This window comes from Haliotis rufescens, unplaced genomic scaffold (assembly GCF_023055435.1).
Source record: "Haliotis rufescens isolate VD_foot unplaced genomic scaffold, xgHalRufe1.0.p SCAF_41, whole genome shotgun sequence".
Lineage (NCBI taxonomy): Eukaryota > Metazoa > Mollusca > Gastropoda > Lepetellida > Haliotidae > Haliotis > Haliotis rufescens.
The window spans coordinates 3,035,105-3,054,634 of record NW_025964124.1 but is presented as its reverse complement, the minus strand read 5'-3'; the positions used below and the strand labels follow the sequence as shown (position 1 = coordinate 3,054,634).

The 19,530-nt window shown below is 43.5% G+C and overlaps 1 protein-coding gene and 1 long non-coding RNA gene across 5 annotated transcripts in view; one reads left to right on the top strand and one right to left on the bottom strand.

Annotated features, from left to right (window-relative positions):
* The window catches only part of LOC124125624 (sodium- and chloride-dependent glycine transporter 1-like), a 132,865-nt gene extending 117,726 nt beyond the window's left edge, over positions 1-15,139 (top strand). For all 3 annotated transcript variants that reach the window (XM_046488966.2, XM_046488967.2, XM_046488968.2), the window contains exons 10-14: positions 441-553; positions 766-903; positions 1,488-1,587; positions 4,265-4,545; positions 9,731-15,139. In XM_046488966.2, the coding sequence (XP_046344922.2) occupies positions 441-553; positions 766-903; positions 1,488-1,587; positions 4,265-4,545; positions 9,731-9,916 (818 nt within the window). In that variant the 3' untranslated portion in view covers positions 9,917-15,139. The remainder of the gene's footprint in view (positions 1-440; positions 554-765; positions 904-1,487; positions 1,588-4,264; positions 4,546-9,730) is intronic.
* Positions 15,140-16,474: 1,335 nt separating this feature from the next.
* On the bottom strand, positions 16,475-19,033 carry LOC125372524. Of its 2 annotated transcripts, none has more exons than XR_007218177.1 (3): positions 17,036-17,219; positions 16,737-17,005; positions 16,475-16,670 (listed from the first exon to the last, which is right to left on the bottom strand). It is a non-coding gene; the product is annotated as an uncharacterized LOC125372524 (long non-coding RNA). The 2 variants fall into 2 exon arrangements; XR_007218178.1 differs by lacking the exon at positions 16,475-16,670 and adding an exon at positions 18,648-19,033 and having other exon boundaries at positions 16,675-17,005; positions 17,036-17,172.
* Between the last annotated feature and the right edge of the window lie 497 nt (positions 19,034-19,530).

The following is a 19,530-nucleotide window of genomic DNA, read 5'->3' as shown; positions in this document are numbered from 1 at the left end:
ACACAGACTATCACAAGGTACACTGACTATCACAAGGTACACAGACTATCACAAGGTACACAGACTATCACAAGGTACACAGACTATCACAAGGTACACAGACTATCACAAGGTACACAGACTGTCACTAGGTACACAGACTATCACAAGGTACACTGACTATCACAAGGTACACAGACTATTACAAGGTACACAGACTATCACACGGTACACAGACTATCACAAGGTACACAGACTATCACAAGGTACACAGACTATCACAAGGTACACAGACTATCACAAGGTACACAGACTATCACAAGGTGCACAGACTATCACTAGTACATAAACTACAGCAGCCTATAGACTATCACAAGGTACACAGACTATCATTAGTACATAGACTACAGCAGCCTATAGACTTTCCGTAATGACAATGCAGGATACATTATGTGTTTCAGGTGCAGGTCTGGCCTTCGTTGTGTACCCTGAGGTTGTCACCAAACTTCCTATATCGCAGCTGTGGGCCGTGCTCTTCTTTGCCATGCTGGTGACACTGGGTCTGGGAACTCAGGTACACGGTCTTTGTGTGTCTCTATCCTGATTGTCCCAGTCCCCTTGTGCTGTGTGTGTGTGTGTGTGTGTGTGTGTGTGTGTGTGTGTGTGTGTGTGTGTGTGTGTGTGTGTGTGTGTGTGTGTGTGTGTGTGTGTGTGTGTGTGTGCAAGAGTCTGAGAATGTTATATCCCTCTGTGCCATGACATAACTGTCATATTTACATGTTTCAGATCGCTACGGTAACAACTGTGCACACAACTTTAAAGGATCAGTTCCCCCATCTGTTCCGCAGCGCACGGACGTCTGTGTATCTCCTGTTTGGCATTGCCTTCCTGTGCTTCATTATAGGACTGGCCTTCTGTACACAGGTGGGTGTGACCTTCCTTATAGGACTGGCCTTCTGTACACAGGTGGGACTGGCCTTCTGTACACAGGTAGGTGTGACCTTCTGTACACAGGTGGGTGTGGCCTTCTGTACACAGGTAGGTGTGGCCTTCTGTACACAGGTGGGTGTGGCCTTCTGTACACAGGTGGGTGTGGCCTTCTGTATACAGGTAGGTGTGGCCTTCTGTACACAGGTGGGTGTGGCCTTCTGTACACAGGTGGGTGTGGCCTTCTGTACACAGGTGGGTGTGGCCTTCTGTACACAGGTAGGTGTGGCCTTCTGTACACAGGTGGTTGTGGCCTTCTGTACACAGGTGGGTGAGGCCTTCTGTACACAGGTAGGTGTGGCCTTCTGTACACAGGTGGGTGTGGCCTTCTGTACACAGGTGGGTGTGGCCTTCTGTACACAGGTAGGTGTGGCCTTCTGTACACAGGTGGGTTTGGCCTTCTGTACACAGGTGGGTGTGGCCTTCTGTACACAGGTGGGTGAGGCCTTCTGTACACAGGTGGGTGAGGCCTTGTCAGGGAGACATGATACAGCTCTATGAAGTCTACACTTGTGTTTCAGGGAGGCATGTATGTTCTGCAGCTGTTCGACAACTACGCAGCTACCTACTCACTGCTGTGTATAGGGTTTGTGGAATGCATTGCGCTGGCCTGGGTATACGGTACGTCATCAGATTCAAGTTACTCTTTTTACTTACACAGTTTCACAAATTGCATCATAGGGTATTGTAACAAAATTTGGGCAGCTGAATTCTAAAGGTAAACCATTGGATGGTATTAAATTGATACTTGTCAACTTCTAATGTTTGAAGTTAAAGTATTCTGTCAGTGTCAATTGACTTGTCATAAACAACAAGTATTAAATAAAGCACTAATTTCTTCCTGTGTAATACCATTTGAAGAAGCTTTCACTTCAGATACCTATTCACTCATTCAATCAAAATTGGTATTACATGGGAGCTCAGTTGGTATTACATGGGAGCTCAGTTGGTATTACATGGGAGCTCAGTTGGTATTACATGGGAGCTCAGTTACTATTACATGGGAGTTCAGTTGGTATTACATGGGAGCTCAGTTGGTATTACATGGGAGCTCAGTTACTATTACACGGGAGCTCAGTTACTATTACATGGGAGCTCAGTTGGTATTACATGGGAGCTCAGTTGGTATTACATGGGAGCTCAGTTACTATTACACGGGAGCTCAGTTACTATTACATGGGAGCTCAGTTGGTATTACATGGGAGCTCAGTTACTATTACATGGGAGCTCAGTTGGTATTACATGGGAGCTCAGTTGGTATTACATGGGAGCTCAGTTACTATTACACGGGAGCTCAGTTGGTATTACATGGGAGCTCAGTTACTATTACATGGGATCTCAATGGTATTACATGGGAGCTCAGTTGGTATTACACTGGAGCTCAGTTACTATTACATGGGAGCTCAGTTGGTATTACATGGGAGCTCAGTTACTATTACATGGGAGCTCAGTTGGTATTACACGGGAGCTCAGTTACTATTACATGGGATCTCAATGGTATTACATGGGAGCTCAGTTGGTATTACATGGGAGCTCAGTTACTATTACATGGGAGCTCAGTTGGTATTACATGGGAGCTCAGTTGGTATTACATGGGAGCTCAGTTGGTATTACATGGGAGCTCAGTTACTATTACATGGGAGCTCAGTTGGTATTACACGGGAGCTCAGTTGGTATTACACGGGAGCTCAGTTACTATTACACGGGAGCTCAGTTGGTATTACATGGGAGCTCAGTTACTATTACATGGGATCTCAATGGTATTACATGGGAGCTCAGTTGGTATTACATGGGAGCTCAGTTACTATTACATGGAAGCTCAGTTGGTATTACACGGGAGCTCAGTTACTATTATACATGGGAGCTCAGTTGGTATTACATGGGAGCTCAGTTACTATTATACATGGGAGCTCAGTTGGTATTACATGGGAGCTCAGTTGGTATTACATGGGAGCTCAGTTGGTATTACATGGGAGCTCAGTTACTATTATACATGGGAGCTCAGTTGGTATTACATGGGAGCTCAGTTGGTATTACACAGGAGCTCAGTTGGTATTACATGGGAGCTCAGTTACTATTATACATGGGAGCTCAGTTACTATTACATGGGAGCTCAGTTGGTATTACATGGGAGCTCAGTTGGTATTACATGGGAGCTCAGTTACTATTACATGGGAGCTCAGTTGCTATTACATGGGAGCTCAGTTGGTATTAGACAGGAGCTCAGTTGGTATTTCACGGGAGCTCAGTTGGTATTACACGGGAGCTCAGTTGGTATTAGAAAGACGAGCAGTTGGTATTACACTGGAGCTCAGTTACTATTACATGGGAGCTCAGTTGGTATTACATGGGAGCTCAGTTACTATTATATGGGAGCTCAGTTGCTATTACATGGGAGCTCAGGTGGTATTAGACAGGAGCTCAGTTGGTATTTCACGGGAGCTCAGTTGGTATTACACGGGAGCTCAGTTGGTATTAGAAAGACGAGCAGTTGGTATTACACTGGAGCTCAGTTACTATTACATGGGACCTCAGTTACTATTACATGGGAGCTCAGTTACTATTATATGGGAGCTCAGTTACTATTACATGGGAGCTCAGTTGGTAATACATGGGAGCTCAGTTGGTACACATGGGAGCTCAGTTGGTATTACACGGGAGCTCAGTTGGTATTACATGGGAGCTCAGTTGGTATTACATGGGAGCTCAGTTACTATTACATGGGAGCTCAGTTGCTATTACATGGGAGCTCAGGTGGTATTAGACAGGAGCTCAGTTGGTATTTCACGGGAGCTCAGTTGGTATTAGACGGGAGCTCAGTTACTATTACATGGGAGCTCAGTTGGTATTACACGGGAGCTCAGTTACTATTACATGGGAGCTCAGTTGGTAATACATGGGAGCTCAGTTGGTATTACATGGGAGCTCAGTTGGTATTACACGGGAGCTCAGTTGGTATTACATGGGAGCTCAGTTGGTATTACACAGGAGCTCAGTTGGTATTGCACGGGAGCTCAGTTGGTATTGCACGGGAGCTCAGTTGGTATTGCACGGGAGCTCACTTGGTGTTACACGGGAGCTTAGTTGGTATTCTCCATGCAGGCCACAGCTCCTTGTTGGTAAATGGTACTCAGTTATTGCATGGCATTATTGCAGCCCTGTGAAATGTTTCAGGTCTTGTTGGAATATGACCACTGTAAATAACACAGATCCCTATCTGACTGTGATTGTGTGATTGTTCTTACTGTGACTATGTCATATGGATGACAGTGAAGTGTGTTCGTGTTTGTTGCTGCAGGAGCTGACCGCTTCTTGGGCGACATTGAGTCCATGCTTGGCCGCCGCCCTCCTAATATCTGGAGCTACAGCTGGAAGTTCATAGCCCCCATTGCCCTCCTGGTGATACTGGTGTTCACGTGGGTGGACTTTAAACGGACCAAGTACTCTGACGAGGTCTTCCCCGTGTGGGCTGACGTTGTCGGCTGGCTGATCACCTTGTCCTCCGTCCTGGCCATCCCGACTGTCGCCATCTACAAGGTCATCCAGCATCAACGCCACAACGACAGCTCCATCATACAGGTAAGTCTCATCACAACAACAACAGCTCCACCAATACACCCTGCTAGTGACACCTGTAACTCAGTACACCCTGCTAGTGACACCTGTAACTCAGTACACCCTGCTAGTGTCACCTGTAACTCAGTACACCCTGCTAGTGTCATGTGTAACTCAGTACACCCTGCTAGTGACACCTGTAACTCAGTACACCCTGCTAGTGTCATGTGTAACTCAGTACACCCTGCTAGTGTCATGTGTAACTCAGTACACCCTGCTAGTGACACCTGTAACTCAGTACACCCTGCTAGTGACACCTGTAACTCAGTACACCCTGCTAGTGACACCTGTAACTCAGTACACCCTGCTAGTGACACCTGTAACTCAGCACACCCTGCTAGTGTCACCTGTAACTCAGCACACCCTGCTAGTGACACCTGTAACTCAGTACAACCTGCTAGTGTCACCTGTAACTCAGTACACCCTACTAGTGTCACCTGTAACTCAGGACACCCTGCTAGTGACACCTGTAACTCAGTACAACCTTCTAGTGACACATGTAACTCAGTACACCCTGCTAGTGACACCTGTAACTCAGTACACCCTGCTAGTGACACCTGTAACTCAGGACACCCTGCTAGTGTCATGTGTAACTCAGTACACCCTGCTAGTGTCACCTGTAACTCAGTACACCCTGCTAGTGACACCTGTAACTCAGTACACCTTGCTAGTGTCACCTGTTACTCAATACACCCTGCTAGTGACACCTGTTACTCAGTACACCCTGCTAGTGTCACGTGTAACTCAGTACACCCTGCTAGTGTCACGTGTAACTCAGTACACCCTGCTAGTGTCACCTGTAACTCAGTACACCCTACTAGTGTCACCTGTAACTCAGGACACCCTGCTAGTGACACCTGTAACTCAGTACAACCTTCTAGTGACACATGTAACTCAGTACACCCTGCTAGCGTCACCTGTTACTCAATACACCTTGCTAGTGACACCTGTTACTCAGTACACCCTGCTAGTGTCACGTGTAACTCAGTACACCCTGCTAGTGTCACGTGTAACTCAAAACACCCTGCTAGTGTCACCTGTAACTCAGTACACCCTGCTAGTGTCATGTGTAACTCAGTACACCCTGCTAGTGTCACCTGTAACTCAGTACACCCTGCTAGTGTCACCTGTAACTCAGTACACCCTGCTAGTGTCACCTGTTACTCAGAACACCCTGCTAGTGACACCTGTAACTCAGTACACCCTGCTAGTGTCACGTGTAACTCAGTACACCCTGCTAGTGTCACCTGTAACTCAATACACCCTGCTAGTGACACCTGTAACTCAGTACACCCTGCTAGTGACACCTGTACCTAAGCACACCCTGCTAGTGTCACCTGTAACTCAGTACACCCTGCTAGTGACACCTGTAACTCAGTATACCCTGCTAGTGACACCTGTAACTTAGCACACCCTGCTAGTGACACCTGTAAGTCAGTACACCCTGCTAGTGTCACCTGTAACTCAGTAAACCCTGCTAGTGTCACCTGAAACTCAGCACACCCTGCTAGTGACACCTGTACCTAAGCACACCCTGCTAGTGTCACCTGTAACACAGTACACCCTGCTAGTGTCACCTGTAACTCAGTACACCCTGCTAGTGACACCTGTAACTCAGTACACCTTGCTAGTGTCACCTGTTACTCAATACACCCTGCTAGTGACACCTGTTACTCAGTACACCCTGCTAGTGTCACGTGTAACTCAGTACACCCTGCTAGTGTCACGTGTAACTCAGTACACCCTGCTAGTGTCACCTGTAACTCAGTACACCCTACTAGTGTCACCTGTAACTCAGGACACCCTGCTAGTGACACCTGTAACTCAGTACAACCTTCTAGTGACACATGTAACTCAGTACACCCTGCTAGTGTCACCTGTTACTCAATACACCTTGCTAGTGACACCTGTTACTCAGTACACCCTGCTAGTGTCACGTGTAACTCAGTACACCCTGCTAGTGTCACGTGTAACTCAAAACACCCTGCTAGTGTCACCTGTAACTCAGTACACCCTGCTAGTGTCATGTGTAACTCAGTACACCCTGCTAGTGTCACCTGTAACTCAGTACACCCTGCTAGTGTCACCTGTAACTCAGTACACCCTGCTAGTGTCACCTGTTACTCAGAACACCCTGCTAGTGACACCTGTAACTCAGTACACCCTGCTAGTGTCACGTGTAACTCAGTACACCCTGCTAGTGTCACCTGTAACTCAATACACCCTGCTAGTGTCACCTGTTACTCAGTACACCCTGCTAGTGACACCTGTAACTCAGTACACCCTGCTAGTGTCACGTGTAACTCAGTACACCCTGCTAGTGTCACCTGTAACTCAATACACCTTGCTAGTGTCACCTGTTACTCAGTACACCCTGCTAGTGTCACCTGTACCTCAGTACACCCTGCTAGTGTCACCTGTACCTAAGTACACCCTGCTAGTGACACCTGTAACTCAGTACACCCTGCTAGTGACACCTGTACCTAAGTACACTCTGCTAGTGACACCTGTAACTCAGTACACCCTGCTAGTGACACCTGTAACTCAGTACACCCTGCTAGTGACACCTGTACCTAAGTACACCCTGCTAGTGACACCTGTAACTCAGTACACCCTGCTAGTGACACATGTAACTCAGTACACCCTGCTAGTGTCACGTGTAACTCAGTACACCCTGCTAGTGACACCTGTAACTCAGTACACCCTGCTAATGACACCTGTAACTCAGTACACCCTGTTAGTGACACCTGTAACTCATTACACCCTGCTAGTGACACCTGTAACTCAGTACACCCTGCTAATGACACATGTAACTCAGCACACCCTGCTAGTGACACCTGTAACTCAGTACACTCTGTTACTGACACCTGTAACTCAGTACACCCTGCTAATGACACATGTAACTCAGTACACTCTGTTAGTGTCACCTGTAACTCAGCACACCCTGCTAGTGACACCTGTACCTAAGCACACCCTGCTAGTGTCACCTGTAACTCAGCACACCCTGCTAGTGACACCTGTACCTAAGCACACCCTGCTAGTGTCACCTGTAACTCAGTACACCCTGCTAGTGTCACCTGTAACTCAGTACACCCTGCTAGTGACACCTGTAACTCAGTATACCCTGCTAGTGACACCTGTAACTCAGTACACCCTGCTAGTGACACCTATAACTCAGTACACCCTGCTAATGACACCTGTAACACAGTACACTCTGTTAGTGACACCTGTAACTCAGTACACCCTGCTAGTGTCACCTGTAACTCAGTAAACCCTGCTAGTGTCACCTGTAACTCAGCACACCCTGCTAGTGACACCTGTACCTAAGCACACCCTGCTAGTGTCACCTGTAACTCAGTACACCCTGCTAGTGTCACCTGTAACTCAGTACACCCTGCTAGTGACACCTGTAACTCAGTATACCCTGCTAGTGACACCTGTAACTCAGTACACCCTGCTAGTGACACCTGTACCTAAGCACACCCTGCTAGTGTCACCTGTAACTCAGTACACCCTGCTAGTGTCACCTGTAACTCAGTACACCCTGCTAGTGACACCTGTAACTCAGTATACCCTGCTAGTGACACCTGTAACTCAGCACACCCTGCTTGTGACACCTGTAACTCAGTACACCCTGCTAGTGTCACCTGTAACTCAGTAAACCCTGCTAGTGTCACCTGTAACTCAGCACACCCTGCTAGTGACACCTGTACCTAAGCACACCCTGCTAGTGTCACCTGTAACTCAGTACACCCTGCTAGTGTCACCTGTAACTCAGTACACCCTGCTAGTGACACCTGTAACTCAGTATACCCTGCTAGTGACACCTATAACTCAGTACACCCTGCTAATGACACCTGTAACTCAGTACACTCTGTTAGTGACACCTGTAACTCAGTACACCCTGCTAGTGTCACCTGTAACTCAGTAAACCCTGCTAGTGTCACCTGTAACTCAGCACACCCTGCTAGTGACACCTGTACCTAAGCACACCCTGCTAGTGTCACCTGTAACTCAGTACACCCTGCTAGTGTCACCTGTAACTCAGTACACCCTGCTAGTGACACCTGTAACTCAGTATACCATGCTAGTGACACCTGTAACTCAGTACACCCTGCTAGTGACACCTGTACCTAAGCACACCCTGCTAGTGTCACCTGTAACTCAGTACACCCTGCTAGTGTCACCTGTAACTCAGTACACCCTGCTAGTGACACCTGTAACTCAGTATACCCTGCTAGTGACACCTGTAACTCAGCACACCCTGCTAGTGACACCTGTAACTCAGTACACCCTGCTAGTGTCACCTGTAACTCAGTAAACCCTGCTAGTGTCACCTGTAACTCAGCACTCCCTGCTAGTGACACCTGTACCTAAGCACACCCTGCTAGTGTCACCTGTAACTCAGTACACCCTGCTAGTGTCACCTGTAACTCAGTACACCCTGCTAGTGACACCTGTAACTCAGTATACCCTGCTAGTGACACTTGTAACTCAGCACACCCTGCTAGTGACACCTGTAACTCAGTATACCCTGCTAGTGACACCTGTAACTCCGTACACCCTGCTAGTGACACCTGTACCTAAGCACACCCTGCTAGTGTCACCTGTAACTCAGTACACCCTGCTAGTGTCACCTGTAACTCAGTACACCCTGCTAGTGACACCTGTAACTCAGTATACCCTGCTAGTGACACCTGTAACTCAGCACACCCTGCTAGTGACACCTGTAACTCAGTACACCCTGCTAGTGTCACCTGTAACTCAGTAAACCCTGCTAGTGTCACCTGTAACTCAGCACACCCTGCTAGTGACACCTGTACCTAAGCACACCCTTCTAGTGTCACCTGTAACTCAGTACACCCTGCTAGTGTCACCTGTAACTCAGTACACCCTGCTAGTGACACCTGTAACTCAGTATACCCTGCTAGTGACACTTGTAACTCAGCACACCCTGCTAGTGACACCTGTAACTCAGTACACCCTGCTAGTGTCACCTGTAACTCAGTACACCCTGCTAGTGACACCTGTAACTCAGTACACCCTGCTAGTGACACCTGTAACTCAGTACACCCTGCTAGTGTCACGTGTAACTCAGTACACCCTGCTAGTGACACCTGTAATTGCTACGCATCTCTTTTCTCATCAGTCTATCAGGGCTCTTGCGAAGCCGACACCTGAATGGGGCCCTGCTCTCAAGGAACACCGCGCCCAGAGAGAAACAGTCCCTGGGAGTTTGCCGGAGACGTACGAGTCCCAAGTGCCTCTGACGTTAGGATCTAAAAAAAATGGACTGGCCAACGTAAATGGACAGGTGGACTCCAGCAGGTGTTGAGAGATTGCTGGCTTCACGAAGTACCAGACACAGCTGATATGCGCTGCATACCTCGGACTCAGTGTCAACAGACAGACATCCACTACACTATCAATACCTTGGATGTGGCATCAGTAGACTGTCACCAGTAAACTATCACTACCTTGAATGTAGCATCAGTAGACGGTCACTAGTAAACTATCACTACCTTGAATGTAGCATCAGTAGACTGTCACCAGTAAACTATCACTACCTTGAATGTAGCATCAGTAGACTGTCACAAGTAACCTATCAATACCGTGAAAGTAGCATCAGTAGACTGTCACCAGTAAACTATCAATACCATGGATTTAGCATCAGAAGAGTGTTACCAGTAAACAATCAATACCATGGATTTAGCATCAGAAGAGTGTTACCAGTAAACAATCAATACCTTGAATGTAGCATCAGTAGACTGTCACCAGTAAACTATCAATACCATGGATTTAGCATCAGTAGAGTGTTACCAGTAAACAATCAATACCTTGAATGTAGCATCAGTAGACGGTCACTAGTAAACTATCAATACCTTCAATGTAGCATCAGTAGATGGTCACCAGTAAACTATCAATACCATGGATTTAGCATCAGTAGACATTCACCAGTAAACTATCAATACCTTGAATGTAGCGTCAGTAGACTGTTACCAGTAAACTATCAATACCTTGAATGTAGCTTGTTTGATAGGCATTACTTAGATGTAGCGTCAGTAGACTGTTACCAGTAAACTATCAATACCTTGAATGTAGCTTGGTTGATAGGCATTACTTAGATGTAGCGTCAGTAGACTGTCACCAGTAACCTATCAATACCGTGAATGTAGCATCAGTAGACTGTCACCAGTAAACTATCACTACCTTGAATGTAGCATCAGTAGATGGTCACCAGTAAACAATCACTATCTTGAATGTAGCATCAGTAGACTGTCACCAGTAAACTATCAAAACCTTGGATGTGGCATCAGTAGACTGTCACCAGTAAACTATCAAAACCTTGGATGTGGCATCAGTAGACTCACCAGTTAACTATCAATACCTTGGATTTAGCGTCAGTAGAGTGTTACCAGTAATCTATCAATACCTTGAATGTAGCATCAGTAGACTGTTACCAGTAAACTATCACTACCTTGGATGTAGAATCAGTAGACTGTTACCAGTAAACTATCAATACCGTGAATGTAGCATCAGTAGACGGTCACTAGTAAACTATCAATACCTTCAATGTAGCATCAGTAGACGGTCACTAGTAAACTATCAATACCTTCAATGTAGCATCAGGAGACTGTCACCAGTAAACTATCAATACCTTAGATGTAGCATCAGTAGACTGTCACCAGTAACCTATCAATACCTTGAATGTAGCATCAGTAGACTGTTACCAGTAAACAATCAATACCTTGAATGTAGCATCAGTAGACTGTCACCAGTAAACTATCAAAACCTTGGATGTGGCTTCAGTAGACTCACCAGTAAACTATCAATACCTTGGATTTAGCGTCAGTAGAGTGTTACCAGTAATCTATCAATACCTTGAATGTAGCATCAGTAGACTGTTACCAGTAAACTATCACTACCTTGGATGTGGCATCAATAGACTGTCATCAGTAAACAATCACTACCTTGAATGTAGCATCAGTAGATGGTCACCAGTAAACTATCACTACCTTGAATGTAGCATCAGTAGAGTGTTAACAGTAAACTATCAATACCTTGGATTTAGCATCAGTAGACTGTCACCAGTAAACTATCAAAACCTTGGATGTGGCTTCAGTAGACTCACCAGTAAACTATCAATACCTTGGATTTAGCGTCAGTAGAGTGTTACCAGTAATCTATCAATACCTTGAATGTAGCATCAGTAGACTGTCACCAGTAAACTATCAAAACCTTGGATGTGGCATCAATAGACTGTCATCAGTAAACAATCACTACCTTGAATGTAGCATCAGTAGATGGTCACCAGTAAACTATCACTACCTTGAATGTAGCATCAGTAGAGTGTTACCAGTAAACTATCAATACCTTGGATTTAGCATCAGTAGACTGTCACCAGTAAACTATCAAAACCTTGGATGTGGCTTCAGTAGACTCACCAGTAAACTATCAATACCTTGGATTTAGCGTCAGTAGAGTGTTACCAGTAATCTATCAATACCTTGAATGTAGCATCAGTAGACTGTCACCAGTAAACTATCAAAACCTTGGATGTGGCATCAATAGACTGTCATCAGTAAACAATCACTACCTTGAATGTAGCATCAGTAGATGGTCACCAGTAAACTATCAATACCTTGAATGTAGCATCAGTAGAGTGTTACCAGTAAACTATCAATACCTTGGATTTAGCATCAGTAGACTGTTACTAGTAAACAATCAATACCTTGAATGTAGCATCAGTAGATGGTCACCAGTAAACTAACAATACCTTGAATGTAGCATCAGTAGAGTGTTACCAGTAAACTATCAATACCTTAGATGTAGCATCAGTAGACTGTCACCAGTAAACTATCAATACCTTGGATTTAGCATCAGTAGACTGTCACCAGTAAACTATCAATACCTTGAATGTAGCATCAGGAGACTGTCACCAGTAAACTATCACTACCTTGGATGTAGCATCAGTAGACTCACCAGTAACCTATCAATACCGTGAATGTAGCATCAGTAGACTGTCACCAGTAAACTATCAATACCTTGAATGTAGCATCAGGAGACTGTCACCAGTAAACTATCACTACCTTGGATGTAGCATCAGTAGACTGTCACCAGTAAACTATCAATACCGTGAATGTAGCATCAGTAGACTGTCACCAGTAAACTATCAATACCTTGAATGTAGCATCAGGAGACTGTCACCAGTAAACTATCACTACCTTGGATGTAGCATCAGTAGACTGTCACCAGTATACTATCACTACCTTGGATGTAGCATCAGTAGACTGTCACCAGTAAACTATCACTACCTTGGATGTGGGGCGTGCATATCAGTAGATACAGAGTTGATGTAATATATCACATTGATGAATATAGCTGGTATATATTGATGTATATTGCAGGGCCCGCATATTAGTACATATTAAGATGGTATGTATTGGTGCATATCACAGGGTCTGCATATCAGGACATACGGAGTTGGTATGTATTGATATATATAGCTGGTATATATTGTTGATAATGACTTGTACAGAATGTTATTGTTTTAATGTTGTTTATTTCCTCATAACCTCTTATCAGGTATTTAACATTCAGGGAAGGAGTGAGATGTGTCAGTGGAAGACGTTGATGGAACAGGTTCCTGTTCAAGATAGACATGACCTTGACCTTTGTTGCGTCTTCCTGCAGTCAGGCTGCACACGTTCATGCTGATCATTCCCAATATGGATGACAAATTCAATTTCTCTTCTATCATGATTCTTAGGATGAAGCAAGTTTCTGGTGTATATTACCTGTGTTTATCGATTGTGATGTATTCGAGAAGATTATTTTTCTAGAACAGTTGATCTATGACTGATTGGCAGCATCTTGACACCATGCTGCTGGTGCTATTTTACCAAAAATGCCTTTCAGCCAATGTAGGCTACCTTCATTTCAAACACACCCGGTAACTCTTGTTGACTTCAGATTGTCAGTGTCTGTAGACAGTTAACTGACTTCATATTGCCTGTTTCTGTAGACTGTTGACAGACGTCAGATTGCCTGTTTCTGTAGACTGTTGACTGACTCCATATTGTCAGTTTCTGTAGACAGTTGACAGACGTCAGATTGCCTGTTTCTGAAGACTGTTGATAGACGTCAGATTGCCTGTTTCTGTAGACTGTTGACAGACGTCAGATTGCCTGTTTCTGTAGACTGTTGACTGACTTCATATTGTCAGTTTCTGTAGACTGTTGACTGACTTCATATTGTCAGTTTCTGTAGACAGTTGACAGACGTAAGATTGCCTGTTTCTGTAGACTGTTGAAAGACGTCAGATTGCCTGTTTCTGTAGACTGTTGACAGATGTCAGATTGCCTGTTTCTGTAGACTGTTGACTGACTTCATATTGTCAGTTTCTGTAGACAGTTGACCGACTTCAGATTGGCAGTTTCTGTAGACTGTTGACTGACTTCATATTGTCAGTTTCTGTAGACAGTTGACAGACGTCAGATTGCCTGTTTCTGTGGACTGTTGACAGATGTCAGATTGCCTGTTTCTGTAGACTGTTGACTGACTTCATATTGTCAGTTTCTGTAGACAGTTGACCGACTTCAGATTGGCAGTTTCTGTAGACTGTTGACTGACTTCATATTGTCAGTTTCTGTAGACAGTTGACAGACGTCAGATTGCCTGTTTCTGTAGACTGTTGACAGACGTCAGATTGCCTGTTTCTGTAGACAGTTGACAGACGTCAGATTGCCTGTTTCTGTAGACTGTTGACAGACGTCAGATTGCCTGTTTCTGTAGACTGTTGACTGACTTCAGATTGTCAGTTTCTGTAGACAGTTGACCGACCTCAGATTGGCAGTTTCTGTAGACTGTTGACAGACGTCAGATTGCCTGTTTCTGTAGACAGTTGACTGACTTTAGATTGCCAGTTTCTGTAGACAGTTGACCGACTTCAGATTGCCAGTTTCTGTAGAGAGTTGACCAACTTCAGATTGTCAGTTCCTGTAGACAGTTGACCGACTTCAGATTGCCAGTTTCTGTAGAGAGTTGACCAACTTCAGATTGTCAGTTCCTGTAGACAGTTTACCGACTTCAGATTGCCAGTTTCTGTAGAGTGTTGACCGACTTCAAATTGTCAGTTTCTGTAGACAGTTGACCGACTTCAGTTTGCCAGTTTCTGTAGAGTGTTGACCGACTTCAAATTGTCAGTTTCTGTAGTGTTGACCGACTTCAGATTGCCAGTTTCTGTAGAGAGTTGACCGACTTCAGATTGTCAGTTTCTGTAGGCAGTTGACCGACTTCAGATTGCCAGTTTCTGTAGAGTGTTGACCGACTTCAGATTGTCAGTTTCTGTAGACAGTTGACTGACGTCAGATTGTCAGTTTCTGTAGACAGTTGACCGACTTCAGATTGTCAGTTTCTGTAGACAGTTGACTGACTTCAGATTGCCTGTTCCTGTAGACAGTTGACCGACTTCAGATTGCCTGTTTCTGTAGACAGTTGACCGACTTCAGATTGCCTGTTTCTGTAGACAGTTGACCGACTTTAGATTGCCTGTTTCTGTAGACAGTTGACTGACTTCAGATTGCCAGTTTCTGTAGACAGTTGACCGACTTCAGATTGCCAGTTTCTGTAGAGAGTTGACCGACTTCAGATTGTCAGTTTCTGTAGGCAGTTGACCGACTTCAGATTGCCAGTTTCTGTAGTGTTGACCGACTTCAGATTGCCAGTTTCTGTAGAGAGTTGACTGACTTCAGATTGTCAGTTTCTGTAGGCAGTTGACCGACTTCAGATTGCCAGTTTCTGTAGAGTGTTGACCGACTTCAGATTGCCAGTTTCTGTAGTGTTGACCGACTTCAGATTGCCAGTTTCTGTAGAGTGTTGACCGACTTCAGATTGTCAGTTTCTGTAGACAGTTGACTGACTTCAGATTGCCAGTTTCTGTAGTGTTGACCGACTTCAGATTGCCAGTTTCTGTAGAGTGTTGACCGACTTCAGATTGTCAGTTTCTGTAGACAGTTGACCGACTTCAGATTGTCAGTTTCTGTAGACAGTTGACTGACTTCAGATTGCCAGTTTCTGTAGACAGTTGACCGACTTCAGATTGCCAGTTTCTGTAGACAGTTGACCGACTTCAGATTGTCAGTTTCTGTAGTGTTGACCGACTTCAGATTGCCAGTTTCTGTAGAGAGTTGACCGACTTCAGATTGTCAGTTTCTGTAGGCAGTTGACCGACTTCAGATTGCCAGTTTCTGTAGAGTGTTGACCGACTTCAGATTGTCAGTTTCTGTAGACAGTTGACTGACGTCAGATTGTCAGTTTCTGTAGACAGTTGACCGACTTCAGATTGTCAGTTTCTGTAGACAGTTGACTGACTTCAGATTGCCAGTTTCTGTAGACAGTTGACCGACTTCAGATTGCCAGTTTCTGTAGACAGTTGACTGACTTCAGATTGTCAGTTTCTGTAGACAGTGAACAAGACACTTTTTTCCAACACATCATGAAGGTATTCTGAAGGGAGGGCCAGGTTGCATGTATCATGTGCTCTCCTTGAAATGTGTTTATTTCTTCAATAATTCTCAATGTAATGTTGGAAATGTAATGCATGCATTTTTCTACTCTTTGATTTCTTTCATTTTTGTGGACAATATTCAGCTTGTAACATATTGGATATACCATTTAGTCTCCTGAAAGTTTCTAGATGAATCAACCAATTGTTTTGCCATCAGTAGGCCCCTGTCTTTGTGTTTTGGAATTTTGTATTTTACTGCTGTCACGGACTAGGAAAATGAAAGTTTATTTTCCATCCAATTGTTATGATGTCTAGGAATGTGCACCTCATTTTGTTTTGTTTTTATGTATTCTGATTACCATATGAATGACATATATATCACACCTGTGTTTTAGACAGCAGTCTGCAATGCCCAACTAGAAACTGCATGTTAGAAACACCAGTCCCGCCAGTGTTCCTTTCGAACAACAGTGATATGTTTATGTTGAAATATACAAAAGAATTCCATGACTTAAGTACGCCATAGGAATGGTCTCCTAATTTCACCCACCTATTTTACACACATGTATATTACACACACCTTCTATTTTAAACACCTGTATATTAAACACACCTTCTATTTTACACACCTGTATATTACACACACCTTCTATTTTAAACACCTGTATATTAAACACACCTTCTATTATACACACATGTATATTAAACACACCTATTTTACACACTGGTATATTAAACACACCTATTTTACATACTGGTATATTAAACACACCTTCTATTTCACACACCTGTATATTAAACACACCTATTTTACACACTGGTATATTAAACACACCTATTTTACACACTGGTATATTAAACACACCTATTTTACACACTGGAAAATTAAACACACCTACCGGGTATTTTACACCCCTGTATATTAAACACACCTATTTTACACACCTGTATATTAAACACACCTATTTTACACACTGGTATATTAAACACACCTATTTCACACACCTGTATATTAAACACACCTATTTTACACACTGGAAAATTAAACACACCTATTTTACACCCCTGTATATTAAACACACCTTCTATTTTAAACACCTGTATATTAAACACACCTATTTTACACACCTATTTTACACCCCTGTATATTAACTCTTTCAACACCAGTCAACCAGAAGTGTTTACTGCTGGGACACCGAGTTCCCAGAGACTCTTGTGTGATAGATGAAGCCAACATTTATCAAAGAAAATACCTGCTTGTAAAATATATTTGGTACTACATGTTATACACCATTTGAAAGGTCTGATCCTATGGTTTATAAATATGAAAGTTATGTTTTTCACATTATTTAAAATAATGCATTTACAACTTAATTAAATTTGTTGTAAATAAAATAATGTACGCTAACACGTTGTTAACATCCAGATTAAGGACCAAGGAAGCGAAAACTTGACGATTTTCGGCAAATATATGATTTCAAAATATCCACGTACCTATTTCTGTTTTATTTTCATTGTTTACGTAATTGGAAAATCATTTTAAAAAGAATTATAGACAGTTTCTGTCATCACCCATTTCCCGATAACAGCGACTGTCCGCTCAGTAAAATGAAGAAATACCCCCGTTTTCGAGGTTTCGTATGAATAACACGTTCGTCGAAGAATGGCATATGACACATCGCTGGAAAGCTTATTCCTTCATCTACACGCACGTAACATCGACTGTTTTTTTTTCGTAGTTATAACAAGCGATTTCATTGGATTAAAATTGGTTTCTAATGACGCTTTCTTGCTGAAATCTGCTACAAGTTTCGTGATTGGTCAATTTTGAGCACGTGACCTAAGGCAGCCAATCAAATTACAGCTGTGATACCAAGCTCGTGGTCGACAAATTACAGAAGTTTGCGAAAGAATTTTGTTAAATCGTGTTATTCTGAACGTTTTTAGCAGGAAATCACGATATATATTAAAAATATAGAACTTCGTGAATGTATCGTGCTAGGTTACGAGCTGTGACAAAGATTTTTCATGCATATATTTTTGCATTAAACATCGTGTCCGAGCCGAGAATTCAAGGCGACGAAAGCCGAGATGTCATTTGACTCACATTACACGCGATCGCACGAAAAGATGGAAATAATAACTTAGATGTAAGTTTGATTACTTTAAGATATATTTTTGTTGATTTTATTTATTACTTTGTATAATATATTTAAAGATTTGTTTAAAACGTCTTTATTTTCTTCTTTGACGTGTTCGATGTGGACCCGTTGTCGAAATGTGTGTCCGAGAATTTTATTTTCAATAACATCGCGAGAAATAGTGAATAATTTTTTAATTTAACGATAAAAAATGTTAAATTGATATGGAATATGTATTTCAGACATTGTGAAATGTGATAGATTTAATAAATGAATGACATTACAGGTAGGTCCATAAAAATATATACTATTTTGACGTGACTACGGCTTGGCCGGATAACCGGCCTGCGGTGTCTGGGGACTCAATGCTTCTTGGCCGGATAACCGGCCTACGGTGTTGAAAGAGTTAAACACACCTTCTATTTTACACACCTGTATATTAAACACCCCTTCTATTTTACACCCCTGTATGGCTCCTCCTTTTCCCTGGTGTTCTGCAGAACTGTTTCACGTGTTCCAGGCCGTGCTCCGTGGGTCCTGGCAGTCAGTAACAGTAAGATAAGATTCTAGGATTCAGGATGTTGTATTTATTTAATGAGCTGCTGATAAGGTTAAGTTGAGACTGGGAAAGCAATATTTCAGTAAATCCGATCTCAGACACGTGTGACTGAAGGAAGGGTCCACGCTCTGTGTCGTGTGTTGATTGTGTGGGACTCCCGAAACGTGTAGACGTGAGACTGAAGGGTCCACTGTCTGTATCGTGTGTTGATCCCAAAACGTGTAGACGTGAGACTGAAGGGTCCACTGTCTGTATCGTGTGTTGATCCCGAAACGTGTAGACGTGAGACTGAAGGGTCCACTGTCTGTATCGTGTGTTGATCCCAAAACGTGTAGACGTGAGACTGAAGGGTCCACTGTCTGTATCGTGTGTTGATCCCGAAACGTGTAGAAGTGAGAGAGCACAGCCACAAACGAAGTCCAAAGATTTCATGTAATCAAAAGGTTTTAGGACACTTAAGAAACAGTCATAGTTTTCTCTCTAATCACATGAACAACTGTAAAACATCTCATTCACTTTTGAAAGACAACTTTCTCCTCAAAACAAGCCATCATATGAGTATTTACAATGTTTGTGTGATGCTATACCCTGTTATAGCGTCCGAAAACGTATGACATCTGAAAACCTATGATCCGACGATAATCAAAAAGTATACTGATTATGTACAACCTACAATCTAGACTTCACATTTCATATTTATTCTTTTCTCTTCCGTTTGGCAATGACTAAATGTTTGTTCT